Source organism: Pantherophis guttatus, chromosome 1 (assembly GCF_059756535.1).
Source record: "Pantherophis guttatus breed Tessera chromosome 1, ASM5975653v1, whole genome shotgun sequence".
NCBI classification, from domain to species: domain Eukaryota; kingdom Metazoa; phylum Chordata; class Lepidosauria; order Squamata; family Colubridae; genus Pantherophis; species Pantherophis guttatus.
The window spans coordinates 287,235,586-287,250,467 of NC_142063.1; the positions used below are offsets into that span (position 1 = coordinate 287,235,586).

At 37.6% G+C, this 14,882-nt stretch overlaps 1 protein-coding gene across 2 annotated transcripts in view; it reads right to left on the reverse strand.

The window, feature by feature from the left end:
- The window catches only part of MDGA1 (MAM domain containing glycosylphosphatidylinositol anchor 1), a 312,822-nt gene that overhangs the window by 196,270 nt on the left and 101,670 nt on the right, over window positions 1-14,882 (reverse strand). For both annotated transcript variants that reach the window (XM_034428035.3, XM_034428036.3), the window contains exon 2: window positions 10,618-10,757. In XM_034428035.3, coding sequence (XP_034283926.1) covers window positions 10,618-10,757 — 140 coding nt within the window. The remainder of the gene's footprint in view (window positions 1-10,617; window positions 10,758-14,882) is intronic.

The window sequence follows — 14,882 nt, forward strand, 5'->3', positions numbered from 1 at the left end:
GATTGCCACAGTTGTTAAATGAATCACTGCAGTTGTTAAGCCAATTTGGCTTCCCCCATTGAGTTTGTTTGTCAGAAGCCAGAAGGTTACAAATGGTAATCACATGACCATGGGACAGTGCAACTGTCATAAATACATGCTAATTGCCAAACTCCCGAATTTTGATTACATGACCATTGGGATGTTGCATTGTTGTTGATGTAAAATCATAAGTCACTTTTTCAAGTGCTGTTGTAGCTTCAAATGGTCACTAAATGAATGATTATAAATCAAAGATATTTCTGCTTTGTTGCTATAATACACCTCTAGACCTAAGATTTCTGCATCTGATCTCAGTCCTTCTGTCCCTCATAAAAAATGTTTTTTGCATGCATCTAAATCAACATGAAATTGGCATATGTTTTATGTCTCACATCAGTTTTCCACACAATCTGAATCAATCTTTTGACTTCACACTTGGATGTTAAAAAGAATATTGCCCCAAATACCGTGTTTCCCTGAAAATAAGACCGGGTCTTATATTAATTTTTGCTCCAAAACACACATTAGGGCTTATTTTCTGGTTAGCTCTTATTTTGGGGGACATATAATATTAAAATGCCTCTGTCTGGCTGATTATCTTAACTGGGGCTTATTTGAGGGGTAGGGATTATATTACGAGCATCCAGAAAAATCATGCTAGGGCTTATTTTCTGGTTGGGTCTTATTTTCAGGGAAACACGATAGGATCTTACTTTTTGCCAATAAAGAGCACTCTCTTGATAACTCTAGAGATTCCAGAGATATTAGCAGTAACTCCTGCTATTTTGGTTTTGGTTAGCAATCACCGTGTGCTTCGGAAGCCACATTTGCATAGCTGCATCAGGGCTAATTGGGATCATCACATTTCTGAACAGAGTAAGTTTCAGTCAATTCTCTCTAGACCCTGAGAATCCTGAAATGGTTAGTTTTCACAAGTAGGAGATGCAGACCCACTATGTTGCTTCCTCTCTCTTAATTAATCTTCCCAGGATGTTTGTTTATGCCTCTGTTTGAATACAACAATTTTATTTATTTTATTCTCTGAGTGCTCTGGGCAGTGAATGAATGACTTGCAGAGATGAAAAGGGTAAAGCAGTAGAAATGGATTGTAAAAATTTCAGAACTTGCAGAAACGGCCGGAGAAAAAAACACAATCAAAACCTTTTTTTTGAAAGACTGAAAACCTTATATGGAAATTTCTGCTAAAAGAAGAAAGAAATTACATGATGATTTATGGATTTGAAGATTAAGTGAGGGCTGAAGGGATTTGTATAACATCTTAGGGATAGGGATAATGAAACTGCAATTGAAAAGAAGATCAGAAGTCATTTACTGTATATATTTATTAATTTCAATTTCTTCCTCTTTTATTTTTGCACTTTCTCATTCCTTTTCAATTTGTATTTTATTTTATGGGGGAAATTATGTAATAAATATATAAAAAGAAAAGGGTAAGGCAATAGAATATATTAAGGAAAGGAACAGCACACACTGCAATCATTCAAATTTTTCCCATTTAGAAAGGGGTCTACTTTGGCATCCCAGAAGCACAACTATAGCTGGGCAGGCAGAAAGAAATGGGTTAATCAGGTAGAAATAAAGAAAAGGAAGAAGGAGGTGGGACTTGACATGGAAAAGATGTAATATTCAGATTGTTGGTTAGGCCAAAAACAATATGTTGCTTCCATTTTTCATTAGAGCAGATGGCAAAGTGGTTAGAAACCTGGCAGATGCAATGGAAATGCAGAAATGGGAGCAGCAGACTGGTGAGCAGAGGGCATGAGGAAAGCTGGCAAATCATCACATAATGGTATTTCTACCCAGGATGGAATGCTAATTCCAGAAGAGGACAGGCAGGCCACCGTTATCAGCCGTTGCTATCAATCTGCCATAATCTGAACTAGCACTAAAATCAGAAATATGTGCAGGAAGATGAGTATGGTCTCATCTATATTTTGTGTATCAAATTACAGAATAAATGAGTAACACATACAAATTGGGAGTGTGCAATTCCCTTGAGGCAGTGGACTGAAACTTACCTCCCCCCTCCCCCCCAAAAAAATAATAATCCAAAAGAATGGCCAGTGCTGTGTTGAGATAATCTGAATGAGCAAGGCCTTACTTTTGAGTCTGGCTGTTAAGGGAGAGGACAGAATGAGTATGAGAATGAGTATGTTAGGCTTGCCTTTTAACCAGGAATGAAATCCAGCAGGTTCTGACAGGTTCTAGAGAACCAGCAGCGGAAATTTTGAGTAGTTTGGAGAACTGGCAAATACCACCTCTGGCTGACCCCAAAGTGGGGTGGGAATGGAGATTTTGCACTATCCTTCCCCCAGGAGTGGGGTAGGAATGGAGATTTTGCATTATCCATCCCCTGGGTGGGGGATGGGGTTGGAATGGAGATTTTGCAGTATCCTTCCCCTACCAAGCCCACCAAACCACACCACGCCCACCAAGCCATGTCCACAGAACTGGTAGTAAAAAAAAAAATGGATTTCACCACTGCTTTTAACCCTCCTAAAAGGGCCCCACAAAATGATCCCAACTCTATTTGGGGAATTGGAAAGGGCTGCTGGAGAACCTCATACATAGCAGGTGATTAAAAACTGATTATTACATGAACATTCCAGAAGCATCTAGTGGCCATTGTGTGAAACAAAAACATCTAAACCAGGATTACAAAAAGTGTGCCCTAGCCTTAACAGCAGCTGAGAAACATCGGGGCAAAAAGACTCAAATGAATGGTGGAGAAAAGACCTGTTAATAGATAGCATTAATTATAGACTTTTTGGAAATGACTTTATTACAGATTTGGTTTTCTTTTTCTATTTTTCTGGTTATTTCTTGTGGCTAAATGAGATTGGATTATGTTTGAGAGAGAGGAAGGAGAAGAGGAAATAAATATGCTTTTAAAAGTAAAGATAAAAGACAAACGGAGATGGAAAAGATGGCTGCCAGCTGAAAAATGAAAGTGTAAATTCCAGACTGCTTGTTACTTGAAAAAGAAACTTTGTTGCTTGTTACTTAAAGTGGAATATTTTGAGAAAAATTTCAAGAGGCTTGACTTTGGACATATAACCTGTGTATTGGAGGATATTGAAGACCAGAAAGAAGAAATTAAATGGAATAATGAAAGCTGATTTATTAAGCGTGACAACAAGAGAAAAAGGACGTGGCAACAAAAGAAGAACATGTTGATACCATATATGGAATAGTCAATTCAGAATTAACTTTATAGAACTTATAACTTTGAGGACATTGAAATGGAAAATAAATATACTCGGATAGATTGGAGAAGGAAAAAAAAATGGAATAACGAAATACCATAGTTTGAATTAAATGGATGTAATGGTGTCTGGGAGTTTGATCTTTGAATAATTTTAGGAGATACCTTCCTTCTTCTCTGGGCTCTCTCTCAATACTATATTATTTTATTTTATTTTATTTTATTTTATTTTATTTTATTTCCTTTTTCTTTTTTTCTTTTGTCCCGTTCCCCCTTCTATTTTTTCTAATTCTCTTTTCAATTTCTTTTGTTATATTTCTATTCTCTTTCCTATTTTTATTCTTGGGGTTTTTTTGTTTTTATTTTAACTATTATTAATATTGTTACTATTCTCTCTCTTTTTTCACTATTATTTTTATCTAAGTTGATTTTATGAATATACAACAATTTGACTTGGAAAAAATGAGTATAAATGATTGAAAATTATGACTTTTGGATGTTTTAATACTTTTTTAAACTTGGAATTTTTAAGCTCTATTTACAGACCTAATAATTTAGAAGAAAATGTTCTCTAAGGTGCTGGATATTAAGAAGAATTAATTACAGATTTAATAATTATAGAAAATTGATTTTAAAGTGATTTAAAATGTTGATATTCACTGGAAATAAATATGGCATGGGAGAAAGCCTAGGAGAGAATAGGAGCTAAGATATTTGTCGATATACTTTTTTATTTTTAATCAGTTAAAGACATGGAGGAGAATGGATTTAAAAATGAATATGAGTAATATATTATGAATTAATTTAAAGTTAAATAATTGAATAAGAGAGGTAGAAATGGAGGAAAACATAAAGCTGGACAATAATTAAAATAAAATGTTATGAATTAGTTAAACAAATGAAGTTAGGAGTGGAGGGAAGCATGATTCTGGAGAACAATGAAAGTAAAGCTGTGGTCTAGTCTTACAAATAAGGTAGGAGTGAAGGAAAGCATCATACTGGAGAACAGTTAAGGCAAAACTGGGAACCAGTTAAAAATAAAAATAAGAGTTAGGAGTGGAGGAAAGCACGGGCTGGAAAACAGCCAAAGGAAAGCTGTGAACCAGCCATTAGAGTTAGGAGTGGAGGGAAGCATATGCTAGGTAACAGTTAAAGCAAAACTGTGAACTAGCCAAAAAATAAAAAGTTAGGAGTGGAGGAAAATATATCTGGAGAGCAACTGAAATACAGTTGTGAACCAGTTAAAAATAGAGGTTGGAGCGGAAGAAAGCATTGCTGGGAAACAACTATTTGAGTTGCGAACCAGTTTCATAATAGATTTAGGATGATTGAAGGAGATAACATTGGTATGCAGTTAAAATTATACTGTGAACCAGCTCAAATAAGTAAGGTAGAAGTGGAGGAAAGCATCGCTGGAAAGCAACTGATTAAGTTGTGAACCAGCCAAAAAATAAACTCAGGAGGAAGTGGAGGAGACAATACTGGAGAATAGTTAAGCCAAACTGTGAACCAGTTAAATAAATAGAGATAGAAGTGGCGGAAAACACTGTTGGGAAATAGCTATTTAAATTATGAATCAGTTAAATATTAGACTTTAAAATAAAGTATTTTGGGAGTGACAAATTTTAGATGGAAATGTTGATTGATTTAGAAACAATTAAGAGAGGAGGAAAATATTCTTTGTCAAGATTATGGATACTAGTTGCCATTTAAAAGAGGTACAACATAGACTCGATGTAATGGGTCTTAGAAATGAGGAATATATATGAAATATTGATTGTTAAAATGACAAAGATTTGGAATGATGTCTGTTTGGAAATAATTGTTTAGAATTTAGGGTGACATAGTAGAATGTTTAAAATCTAAATGTTTAGAATAAGATTTATTTTTCTTTTTTTTAAAAAAAGAGATAAATGGATAAAATTTGGAACAAAATTGGTTGAGGGAATGTGAGTAATTGTATTTACTTTATACCGGATCAAATCTTTGCTCTAAAAAGATGTATTTTATGTTTCATGTTTTTTTTTTTTAAAAAAAACTTTTCAAAAAAACCCCAACCCATCTAAACCAGGTCTTGGGCTGATCCAGCATGATCTTATGAGCTACAGCTTGCCTAATGCTTCTATGATATTTGCCTTTAATAAAAATCACAAACGGAACATGAAGAGATTGGAGAACAAGCCCTGGTCTGTTTCACAGTATTGTCGAGGATCAGTTACTCCACCCCATGATTGCAAATGTTCGTAACAATACTGGTTTATGGTGAAGACATGGCCTAAGCTTCTGTCTTTCAGCCACTGTCTTTCAGCAGCCATTGTTAATACATGGCTGCTACTTTTTGGGGAATAGTATTTATGTTGACAGGGTGCAGTTCTCCAGATTTCCTGGCAGGAAATTCTCTGTATCCCAATGAACTCTACTAGAAATTGAACCTGGAATCTTCTGTAGGCAAAAATTCTACTCAGCAGAAAAATCAGATTTCTCATATGGCAAACATGGACATCCCTACTTGAAGGCAATTTTAGCCAGAGGCTCCATAGGCTGGCTTCTTGCCTTACAACTTCTCCTGACAAGTGGAGCCAAATATAGACTATCCATACATCTCTAATTGGTTGCCAGAATCAGTGAAGTTTCAAATCCCACAATTTCATCATGAAGTAGTGCTTCAGTGCCCCTCCATCCTCACATCCAGTTCCTCTATCGTTACCTTGACACCCTCGAACCCTTTTTTGTAAGGTAAGGATTTCACTCCTCAACTAGCAGAATTCATTCCTAAAATATCAACTACACCTTATTTAAAGAGAACAGAAAAACCAATAGCAAAAGGATCCTTTAAATTAAAATTGGCCTCCTTAGCAATTGTGTTAGCTTTAATTTATAATTATTTATCAGGGATATTGACCTAAGGTAGGATGTGAGCTGATGCTGGTGAAGTTGCTAAGGCCTCAGGCATATATACCTGGCATGCAGAAAGCATCAAGTTCTTCCACTGATATTTCTAAGCATGAAAAGGAAGTCTTAGTCATTATAGATGAAAACAGAGGATAGACCAAGCCCTATGAATACTGAAAGCAGCATCCTATATTCCATCCACACGGTTCAATACAATCATAACCATGTCTCTAGCTCTGATAATCAAGTTAGCTTTTTCCCCAGACATGGCTACTGTCAGTCTGAACCAAATCAGCTGCTTTCAAGCGAAACCTATCCTTGCCACGATATGATCCCCACATGCTTTGATTTCCTCTGACTACCTTCCCCTGCTTGATGTGTGAAATGGACCAGAAACAGTGGAAGGGGGGGGGAATACAATTAACAGTCTTTTATGGAATTCATGTAGTATATTTTGGAAGATTCAGAGTGAGTGGATATAAAAAGTGAGTAAGTGAGAGAAAAATTAGATGTGGGTTTGGGGACAATTTTCACTTCAGACTGGAAGTACTTTTCACACGTTTCTCTATGTAACGAAAGGCAGTTACTCCCATTTTGCAGATGCTAATCCAAATCTTAAACAGAGCAAATTTGTCAAATTCAGACAAAAACCATGAGGGACAATTGGGAATTAAAATATTTGGCTATAAAACTGCAAATTTGGAAAGCAACAATATTAGCACTTTCATATGCTTTTGGTAATCTTCTCCTTGCCCACAGGCCTGACATGACAATATATCATGACATAACATGATAGCAGTATCCCAGTATTTGAGAGACTGCCACAAAGAGGAAGTCTTTGTGTCACAATTTATTTTCCAAAGCACCAAAGGGCAGGACAAAAAACAATGGATGGAAACCAATCAAGGAGAAGAGCAACCTGGAATTAAGGAGAAGCAGAGAGGACAATTAACCAGTGGAGCATCTTGCCTTCAAAAGTTGTGGGTGCTTCATCACTGAAGATTTTTAAAATGAGGCTGGGCAGACACTTGTCTGAAATGGTATAGGGTCTCCTGCTTGAGCAGGGGGTTGGACTAGAAGACCTCCAAGGTCCTTTCCAGCTCTATTCTGATTGATTATCTATATGCGAAGTAGCTTGGATTTCAGGTTTGGAGTGATCAGGTTCAGCAACCCCACCTTGCTCCACCTGTAGAATTAATGGCAGCCCATGAAGGATTTGTTTAGCCTTTGTCCCCTCATTAGAAGCCTGAAGCCTCTTAAAGAGCATTCTGTTTGCATGGCTGCTTCTGCTGCTTCTTTAATTTTTCCTCTGCTTTTTTTTCATTTCAGCTTCATTTATTTAGTTTGACCATATTTTGGAACTTTAATGACTAACTGAGGTAACAGTTGGAAGGGATTAAGCAAAGGTTAAAAGACAAATCTTTGATTTGGAGAAGCAGGGGACAGGAAGCAGAAAAGTGATACAAGAGGAGGATGAGAAGAGAGACGGTAAGAACTGCTGTCCATTCCCAGTGGGTCCCTGTGTGTGTTACTCATCACACAAATTTGTTAGTCAAATGGTTTTTTTTTTTTTTACAAATTTTCAAGCAAATTTCAAAACTCTGTCCCTTCCTGACTAATGCTAAACAAAGGCAAGAAAACTAGTTTGAGAAAGGAGGGAGCCCTAGAAATCACGAAATACGGATTTATATTCATGCTGTAAATTCAGATAACATGGATATAACAGCCATGACATGAGTGAATAGAAATTCTTTATCTGTATGCTGTCTTCCTCCTGCATCATGTATAGTATGAACAAAAAGACCTGAATCTTCTATTTCTCTCAACTTTTAAATAATAATAGAAATATATTCCCAAACTCTTTGCCTTGATGGCCCCTAGCTGTGTAAACTTGTCCTCTAAGCAGGAAGTGCCATTCTGAAGGTATTATAAAAGGCTAGATCAAGACATTGCAATGTTAGAAGAATGCATGCCATAGAGAAACCATTCAAAACTGAAATTACACAGTTTATATCCATTGTATTTTTGTGCAGGAAGCGAAGTCAGCTGATCATGTGGTTTGTAATTCTGCCTTCTACACTAGAGTCAGGTTTTTTCTTGTCATTTGAAAAAGGTGGCCTCATTTTACTTAATAATAGCCCAAGTTCATGCTGTAAAAATATTTTGAAAGAGATATTTTGGATATCTGAAGCACTTTTGGGGGAATTGCTAAAGCAGGTACAATTTTCTCCAGGCTTGTATTATTGCTTTGGAAGGTGCTCCTAAAAGTCACCACATGCATGTTCAAGGCACAATTGCTTTACATTTCCCCCAATAATTCTCCATATTTTTCTCCCAGTGAAGCAACTTGGCTTGACATACACACTTTGCATGCAAAGACATTCAGGGGAAGCTTTTGAAGCAGATCACAAACCTGGGAAAAAAGAATGCAGCTGTTTTAATGTTTTAAAAATAGATGTTTAGGACATGCCCCTGCATGTTTCAAATTGTTTTTTTTCCGAGGAGGTTAAGGTCACTCTTATAATGTGAGATTAATGGAAAGATGAGAAATTTTTCAGTCTTCAGTCTGTGTTACTGCCTATGTAGTAGTTACACTACAAAACTAGACAAATGGCAAATCTAGACAGCATTCTAAAAAGCAGAGACATCACCCTGCCAACAAAAGTGCATATAGTCAAGGCTATGGTTTTCCCAGTTGCAATGTATGGCTATGAAAGTTGGACCATAAGAAAGGCTGAGCGCCAAAGAATGGAGGCCTTTGAACTATGGTGCTGGAGAAGACTCCTGCGAGTCCCTTGGACTGCAAGGCGATCAAACCGGTCAGTCCTAGAGGAGATCAACCCTGACTGCTCTTTAGAAGGCCAGATCCTGAAGATGAAACTCAAATACTTTGGCCACCTAATAAGAAGGAAGGACTCACTGGAGAAGAGCCTGATGCTGGGAAAGATTGAGAGCAAAAGAAGAATGGGATGGTAGAGAATGAGGTGGCTGGCTGGAGTCACTGAAGCAGTAGACATGAGCTTAAATGGACTCCAGAGGATGGTAGAGGACAGGAAGGCCTGGAGGAACGTTGTCCATGGGGTCGCAATGGGTCAGACATGACTTCGCAACTAACAACAACAAAGTAGTTACTCTGGAAAATTAGAACACTAAAAAGCTGCAAGTTAACATGACTGAAGAAGGCCCTGCAAAGTACTCAATATTTATACAAAATGCCATACCTTCTAAATGTTTCTCCTTAGTAGAAGTTATAGGACAAGACAACCAACTCATATTAGCCACAATATACCGATTCCTTCTGTTTTGTGGACGAAACAAAACAGAAGGATTATACCACATTATGGTGAATCTGACTGTCTTTTATTTCATTAGACATTGGACATTTCTGAATGCCACATATTCAGTGGATATTCTGCCTGGCCAATTCAATCTTGCAGGGCTGGTGTCCTATGGGTTTCTTCGAATATACAAAGTCATAAATTGGATCCTCAGAAGAATGTCTTCTCTGTAGTAGTGTTGTGGTCCGCCAGCAGCCTGTGGAGCTGGCAGCAGAGTCAGACAGTGATGAGGCTAAGGAAGAACATGGGCCAGTCCTGGAGGCTGGGGAAGGCCTGGATGAGGGCTCTGTGTTGGAGGCAGAGATGGGGCCAGGGCCATCTGGGAGTGATGTGTGGACTCCGGAGCCTCCAGAGGCTGACAGCAGAGAGACAGAGGAACAGGAGAAGCTTGTTCCTAGTGCACGCATGAAAAGAGCTGCTAGAAGGCAAGAGCAACTAAAGCAAAAAGGACAACTCGGGAGTAAAGCCAAGAGATTATTGGCCCCTCCCATAAGGCTTAAAAGACCAGCAACAGCTCTTGGGCTCTTTGTTGGAAAACAACATTGATAGATTTGTTTCTTGTCTTGCTGCATTTATTTCTTGCCTGAGTCTTCTGCTTTTGAATTTTTGCCAAGAAAAGCCTTTGGCAGGTTGCCTAATTAGACTAAGGTTGGTGATAAGGATGAAGAATAAGATTCCCCCCCCCCCGAGATTCAGATGGCCACCACTTTGCCGCTGTTCAAAAGAATTGTAAAAGACCTGCAGGGTACACCAACTCTAGATTGAATTGGTCAGGAATCTGCATATTGTGGATGGTATGAATTAGTTTCCTGGTTCTACAATCTCTACAATTCCCTGCCATTGGTTATGCCAGCTAGGGGAATGGGAAATGATGAAACACTCAGGCCTTAAGTGAGGGAGAATGAGACCCCTCCTTTATTGCACTTGCTATCTTTTCTCTCTCTCTCTTTATTTTAAATGTTTTACTGTAATATCTTCGTTTGGTTATTGATAGCTTCCCAGAGTTGCTCAAAGTCAGTCAGAATAAAACTTTAAAAAACGATGATGAAGAAGGAAAGAGAATCTCTATATCGATATAGCTGAAAATACCTGAGAATACCAGGTCAAACAATATTCTGATAATAAGAAGAGAAAGCTTACCTGTGGCCGTGGGTGCCCTGTAACCAAACACTGCAGAACAAGGATGTCACCTTCCCGAATTGTGTACACTCGTTCACTGATGTTATCTTCCTTTACAACACAGGCCTGCCCAGCATGAATGATCTGGGCCTGGGCAGGAGCTATGGAGAAAAACAGAAAACTTGAGAAGCAAATAGCTAAGGAGTTCATGTCTATCCATTGCATCTGTGTCATATTCCAGTTGTTCTTGCAGCACCTCACTGCAGATATAAACAGTGCTATCTCAAGGCTACTCCAAAGTAAATTCCACTCTGCTCAATGAAGCTTTCCCTTAGGAAACCACAACAGGAAGGCAGCTTCAGCTACCACTAAGGTCTCTAGATCGGGTATCATAAAGGCTATGCCATTATCCAGAAAAAGAACAATGGTTAGAACTACTGTGTATGTTTGAAGCAGTGCAAATCAAATGATCGCATGGTTACATTTTTATTCATTTAAAAACACATCGCATCAAAATATCAATTCCTTCTGCAGTCCAAGCCATTAATTTCCCAAGATCTACAAATACAGAGGTTACATTGCAGTTTTGAACTTGTATAATTTGGGTCAAATTATTGTTTTCAGGAGATTGATTTCGACTAGGAAATGCTCTCAGGTTGAAGAGAAGAGAGATTCTTATGCAACTTTTATCAATTCCTTGGCCATAAAGCAAAAACCAGAACAAGCATGGAAACAAAAAGGAATCCCAAAGGTGCTTTTTCAAAAGGCAACTGGACTTCCTTTGTTTTTCCTTGAAGACATTTCACTTCTCATCCAAGAAGCTTGAGACTTTCAAGAAGAGTTTGGACTGCCATTTGTCAGAAATGGTGTAGGGTCTCCTGGTTGGGCAGGGGGTTGGACTAGATGACCTACAAGACCCCTTCCAACTCTATTAATCTGTTAAAGCTTCTTCAGTTCCGAAGAAGAAGAACTGAAGAACTGAAAAAGCTTCTTGGTTGAGAAGTGAAACGTCTTCAAGGAAAAACAAAGCCCAGTTGCTTTTTGAAAAAGCACCTTTGGGACAATGATGATCTGGATGACTAAGAATCTTCATAGATATCAAACAAAAAGGAAGATACGAAAAGCTAATACATATTTTATTCATATATATTTACCTAAAATAACTTTTATTTCACATTTCCAGTGGTACAAAAGTAGAACAAAATTATCAGTAAAAAATAATTACAGTCAGGCCACTCAATTTCTTTTTTAAACAATCAGAGGTCCACCAACAAAAAAAAAATTAAATTATTGAGAGATGGGCAGTATCTCTCTCTCTCTCTCTCTCTCATCTATCCATCCATCCCAAAAGAGACACAGAATCATTCAGATGGACCAGCACAAAAAGTTCAATAGCCGTTTTTTTTTTTTTCCCAAAGCAGAAATCAATCTTTAAACATTATGATCCTATTTAGGCAAGAGCAGGCAACATATGGTCTTTCAAAAATGCTGGGCCCTTTTTTTTCTTCACAGGATGAATTAACACAAGCACCTACATTCACAATAGTTTATGATATGGATTCTCCACTGCTGGTTTAAGTCAGGTATCAATAATGTTAATAACTTTGGAAGGTGGCTTTTTAAAAAATATTCTCATCCACATTTAGTGGTGGAAAGAATACTTCTTTTGCCCACATACCTTAATTTGTATTTTCTGAGCCAACAGGTAAACTGAAATGGAACATCCTTTAATGTTTGCAGCTCTTCACATTTTATAATATTAAAATGCATATATGATGCATTTAGTTAGGTAGAATGTAGAGAAAGAGTAACAGAACAAATTAAAATGTGTATACCATTTTTGTACCAACTTCTTTATTTTCATATAGAAGGAGGATGAAAATAAGTAATATTGTTAACGTAAAAAACTGGAAAAAAAATGGAGCTAACAGATCCATCAATATTTACTTTTCCAAATTGGTATATTGAACTTAAGTTCTCATACCCCAAATGGAGGAATTGTGACAGCTGAAGCCCAAAATGTTGGGGTAACACTGAATTGGTAGGGCAAATCTATTTTCTATCTACATCTCATTCTAAATGGCCACTGGTACTGTTTGTTTTCTTAATCTAGCATTTTGGTAACAAATGAATTCAGGACTAGAACAAACAGCTTAGGAGAGTCATATTCTAAATAAGAAAATAAAGCAAACACAGTCCCACATATCTAAACTGTTTGGAGATTATCAAGAAGTTTAAACTTGTTAAATAAGGTCACATTGATGTTAATAATATACAATGAGTTCAGATATTTGGATCATTTTAGATAATTGCAGTCTGGTTAGTGGAGCAGATCTCTTATAAACTAGATCAGAAGCTTTGTGAATAATATCAGGGCATCAGAATATCAAGGTAGCTTAATTCAAAGTTATAAGGGCACTGAAAAAAGTAACTTATGACCATTTTTCACACTTACAACTGTTGCAGCATCCCCACAGTCACATGAATAAAATTCAGATGCTTAGCAACTGACTCATATTTATGACAGTTGTAGTGTCCCGGGTTCATGTGATCGCTTTTTGTGTCCTTCTGATAAGCAAAGTCAATAGGAAAGCCAGATTCACTTAACAACCGTGTTACTAATTTAACAACTGCAGTGATTCACTTAACAACTGTGGCACGAAAAGTCATAAAATGGGGCAAAATTCACTTAACAAATGTTTTGCTTAGCAACATTGGGCTCAATTGTGATCGTAAATCGAGGATTACCTGTAATTCATTCACTCAATTTATATCGCACATTTGCATTCACAGAATGGTTACAATACTTAATAACGTACGTGTGAGAGAGACTGTGTATAAGATTTCAAAAAATGCTTTGGGGTGCAGATTCAATCTCAAAAAGGCACTTTGGGATACTCAAGGGTAGAAACTTAACATCTTTCTAAAACTCCTCAAAACAGCTGAATTTTCTCTGGGATTATGGGAAGCATGCGTAATACACAGTCACATATAACTCCGTTTTTACTGTGCATGTCCGCTTTTTTCCTGATTCCAACCTGTTTCTCCATAAAGGCGTTTTAATGAATACCGTATTTTTCAGAGTATAAGATGCATCTTTTTACCCCCAAAAAGAGGGTGAAAATCTGGGGGCGTCTTATAGTCCAAATGTAGCCCCTGCCCAGTCTCTGAAACGGAGGTTTCAGAGGCTGAAAAAAGTCTCCGAAACCTCCCTTTGAGAGGCTGGAAAAAAGCCCCTCAAACTGAGGTTTCAGAGGCTGAAAAAAAGTCTCCGAAACTTCCCTTTGAGAAGCTGGAAAAAAAGCCTCTCAAATGGAGGTTTCAAAGGCTGAAAAAAAAAGCAAGGCGCAGAGCTCACAACCAATGAACCTGTTGCTAAAGTTCACCTCTGGAAACAGCTGATTGGGGGTATTTCAGGAGGCCAATCCACCCACGAATCAGCTTTTTTCTTATTTTCCTCCCCAAAAACTAAGGTGCGTCTTATACTCCGGTGCATCTTATAGTCCGAAAAATACGATACATTGATAAGTTCACTGGGAAATATAAGACAAAACAGTGCCATACACCTCTTTTTCAATGTATCCCTAGCTCCATATTTACATAATGAATATAATTTTGGATGAAGATCGGGTAAAGGAAACTGAAAGATGTTCCCCAGCAGATTAGATTTATATATAAATCATATATAGGTAATCCTCAACTTATGACCACAATTGAGTCCAACATTTCTGTTGTTGAGTGAAACACTTAAGCGAGTTTTGCCCCATTTTACGACTTTTCTTGCCACATAGTTAAGTGAATCACTGCAGTTGTTAAGTTAGTAACACGGTTGTTCAGTGAATCTGGCTTCCCCATTGACTTGGCTTGTTAGAAGGTCACCCAAGGTGATCACATGACCACCCCCCACCCCCAGGACACTGCAACCGTCATAAATATGAGTCGGTTCCCAAGTATCTGAATTTTGATCACGTGACCATAGGGATGCTGCAACAATCATAAGTGTAAAAATTGGTTGTAAATCACTTTTTTAATCCCATTGTAACTTTGAACGGTCACTAAATGAACTGTTGTAAGTCGAGGACTGCCTGTAATCTTAGGACCATGACGATTGCTGAAAGACACCATAGTGTTGTTTATTCTCATCTTTGCTCTCTGTTCCCATTGTTCTCTTACATCTCAATTAATAGCTGCAGAGTGGAAGAAGAAAGACCCTTAGTTATACCAGTTTTGTTTTTCTGCCAGGATGTTACCTCCTTTCTCCCTGGAGCAGCAGAGGGATGCTGTAG